At 44.8% G+C, this 3,475-nt stretch overlaps 1 protein-coding gene across 1 annotated transcript in view; it reads left to right on the top strand.

Annotated features, from left to right (window-relative positions):
* Nucleotides 1-649: 649 nt before the first annotated feature.
* Nucleotides 650-3,475, top strand: part of LOC308151402 (Na(+)/H(+) exchange regulatory cofactor NHE-RF2) — a 31,953-nt gene continuing 29,127 nt past the window's right edge. Inside the window, exons 1-2 of the mRNA XM_080524265.1 lie at nt 650-862; nt 3,031-3,324. Of these exons, the coding sequence (XP_080380391.1) occupies nt 656-862; nt 3,031-3,324 (501 nt within the window). The 5' untranslated portion in view covers nt 650-655. The remainder of the gene's footprint in view (nt 863-3,030; nt 3,325-3,475) is intronic.

Here is a 3,475-nt window from a genome sequence, read left to right as displayed (position 1 = left end):
TGGACCATAAACATTTAGGATCGGACAGTGTTCGCGCTGTTACTACTGAGGGTGGTGCTATTGCGTCGCACAACCCCTAATCTAGTGGAAACCCTGCTTGTGGTGTAATTGAATCCTTATTCCCCAACCGGTTGTTATGGATGAAGGTCGGGAGAGGGGTTAGCGCGTGTTGGTCTTTAGTGCAGGATGTTGCACGGGGGGTCTTTATCAGCCTGATCAGTCCTCAGGACGGTCACCTGGACAGACTGAAGACCCACCGTCGCCACGGCTCATTGATCAATTATTTGGGGGAGACCATACGACAGAAGAGCGCTTGGCCACCACCAAGCAACACTATCGCATGGGTTTCTTCATTTCACAAGGGTTGCCTTATTCCACATAGTTCTGTGATGGAATTTCGTTTGAAACGGGGTATGTCATGTGGAGTAGTGTTTTTTTTTTGTGAACAGGCTATTTTGGAAAGCTGCTTTTGTTTTGGAACAAAGTAGCCTAACGCATCCGAAGAGAGGATGGGGCTTAATAACCATAGCGTCAAAAGTTTAGTCTGCGTTCGTGTTTTTGTGTGACAAGCATTTTCTTATTTTTTTTTATTTTTTGGGAATAACAGGGTATTATATTTGATAAAACTGTTTTAAAGTTAAGGACTGCTGGAGAAATGGCCAGCGATTTGAAACCGCGGCTTTGTCTCATGGTAAAGGGGGAGAATGGCTATGGGTTTCACTTGCACGGGGAGAAGGGAAAGAGCGGACAGTACATTCGCAAAGTGGAGCCGGCGTCCCCCGCCGAAGCGTCGGCGTTGCGCGCTGGTGACCGGGTCATTGAGGTGAACGGCGCAAATGTGGAGAAAGAAACGCACCACCAAGTGAGTAAAAGCGCATCATCATTACACTGTCACTGGACAACATGATCTTGTTTTTCATGAGCAGGTGTCGAGGCCACTCGACGTTTAATATACACTTAGTAAGTAAGTAAGTAAGTAAGTAAGTAAGTAAGTAAGTAAAGCTTTATTTATATAGCACCTTTCATACAAGAAATGCAGCTCAAAGTGCTTTACAACAGGAATAAGAACATAAAGTGAATATAAAAACATATATAAAAACATATACATGCATAGAATGAATATAAAAGCAGGGGAAAACACTAAAAAGAAAAGGTAAAGATCTAACTTTCATATCCCTTTCATCTCTCTACCTTACACAGTCTTTCTGTACTTCCCACGTAAGAGTACTAATTAGCCTACACACGTACCTGTTTTTATGACACATAATTACTTTGGACTTAAGTAACAACAATTCAAATCATCACTGATATAACATATTGTAATCCATGTATCCATGTAACATATCCATGTAACTTATCTACCCCACCACGTCCACTTTGTATGCAAGCTTAGTCTAAATGCATTAGAGATAGCCTAATAGCCTGGTTATAAACCAGCATGTTAACATTATACTGTTCTGTAGGCCTACCGTAACTTGTGTAGTCTGCTTGCCTAAAGTTCTAGAATGATCTGTAAGAATAAGCAGAATTGGTAGTGCCTCTCAGCACAAGATAGAAGTATTGCAACAGGTTACTGGAAAACGTCAGACCTCTACTCCCTATCATAGCTGACTCTTGAGCATTCCTCTCTAATAACCATAAACACCTAAAGGTTTACCTCATCGATTCCATTATGAGCATACATGATGACAATACATCATTTCATAAACAAACTGTATCCATCATACCCCCTGGTTGCTTCACCCAGGTAATCTGTGCTTAGTATTTCACTTCCAAGGACTTTGGTATCTGGAGTGTTGGCTGGCTATCAAAGGGTGACAGGAGGATCAGATAATGGTTTTCCCAGCCTCACAACTATGGAGGCAGACTCGCACCCCCACCCCTTATCTTCAATTCAGTTCAGTAACAGTGTCCTTCTGCTACTGCAACTAACAGTTAACACCTACCCCCTTAGGGTGTAATGAACAATGAGTTCTGCTGCTGCACTGTATCCAATCAGTTACAAATGACAACTGCCTTGCAAATGTGTTTATATCTCACAACCAGATAAAAAAAAGACACACACACACACACACACACACACACACACAATGAGTACCGGTATGTGTATTGGACTGAAGTGTGACAAGACACAGCCTGCTTATTCCCAATAATCAGTTGCTGAAGGAGACCTATCATGACGTTAGAATTATAAGGTTCTATCTCCATTTTTGTCAAAATGTAGTTTTTTTACATAATCTGATCCATTAGGTGTTTATTAATGCCTGTGTGGTGTTATTTTTTAAAATGTTTACATTTTTGAGTTAGTAATTCATAAAATACAAAGGTTCCATCTCACAAAACATAATGGAATGTAAAAACTTTGAAGCTCAATATCTCTGAACTACCCTAAACGGAGATAGAACCTTATCATTCTAAGCTCACGCTATTCTGTAGGAGAAGCCCCGATACCCTATTTAGTCCACTGGGTCTGGACCCCAGACTTAACTACTGCACTGTAAATCACCTTGGAGCTGCTGGGTCTAGTCCCTTGAGGGTCTGTAAGAGGGTTTACTGTACGTTCCCAAACCCCTGCCTCCCTACCGGAGACAGCAGTCTGAGTGTGACTTGAGCCATAAACATGACCCACTCAAAGTCGTAAACGTCCCATCTCAGAGGATTTGATGTATGACCCAAAGACAGAGAGAGAGAGAGACGCACACAGAGAGTTAGTTACTGTTGTGTCCGTCGTAGGCTAACCACCGGATGTTCACGTCTCTGTTACATCATGTCGTGGTGATCAAATTCGGATCAAAACATACGAGATCAGTTGTTATCGTCACATTGGTAGCAGCTTTATGACACATACCCCACCTTCCCACTCCCCCCCTCATAACCTCAGTGTAGCCAATCTTGCATTCCTAAATGTATCCGTTGTACGAAGCCTATTTTTATCCCCATCTTTGCAACCCCTCTCTGTCCACCTCTCTCACTCCCTCTCTCCCTCCCTCCTCATCCCTTCCAACTCCCCTCCCAACTTCCTCCCCCCAGGTGGTGCAGCGCATCAAGGCAGTGGAGCTGGAGACCAGGCTGCTGGTGGTGGACAGGGAGACAGACGAGTACCTGCGGAGCCTGCGCCTCACCTGCACCGAGGAGATGGCCGTGTGTGTGGGGCCTTCCTCCTCCTCTTCCTCCTCCCCTCCACCCCCTGCCTCCCCCTCCGCCTCCCCAACCCCGGCCTCGCCCAGCAAGAGGGAGAATGGCTCTGTGTCCAAGCTACCCATCACCCTGACCAGAGAGGTGCCCAAGCCCACCCGTAGGTCTCCGTCACGGGCCGCCAAAAAGGTACGGTGGCCTTCAGCTCAGATGAGGCGTTTTTGTTACACTGTACTGTATGGCTCCCTTTAGCCTAGCCTGGTCTGGTAAGGGGTCTTAAGGGGTTTTTGAGTGACATGGATAAAATAAGAGCTACTACTACTATATACTTGTATGAACA

Source organism: Nansenia antarctica, assembly GCF_963989245.1.
Source record: "Nansenia antarctica genome assembly, chromosome: 2".
Classification (NCBI taxonomy): Eukaryota; Metazoa; Chordata; class Actinopteri; order Argentiniformes; family Microstomatidae; genus Nansenia; species Nansenia antarctica.
This window is presented reverse-complemented; position numbering and strand designations above follow the sequence as displayed.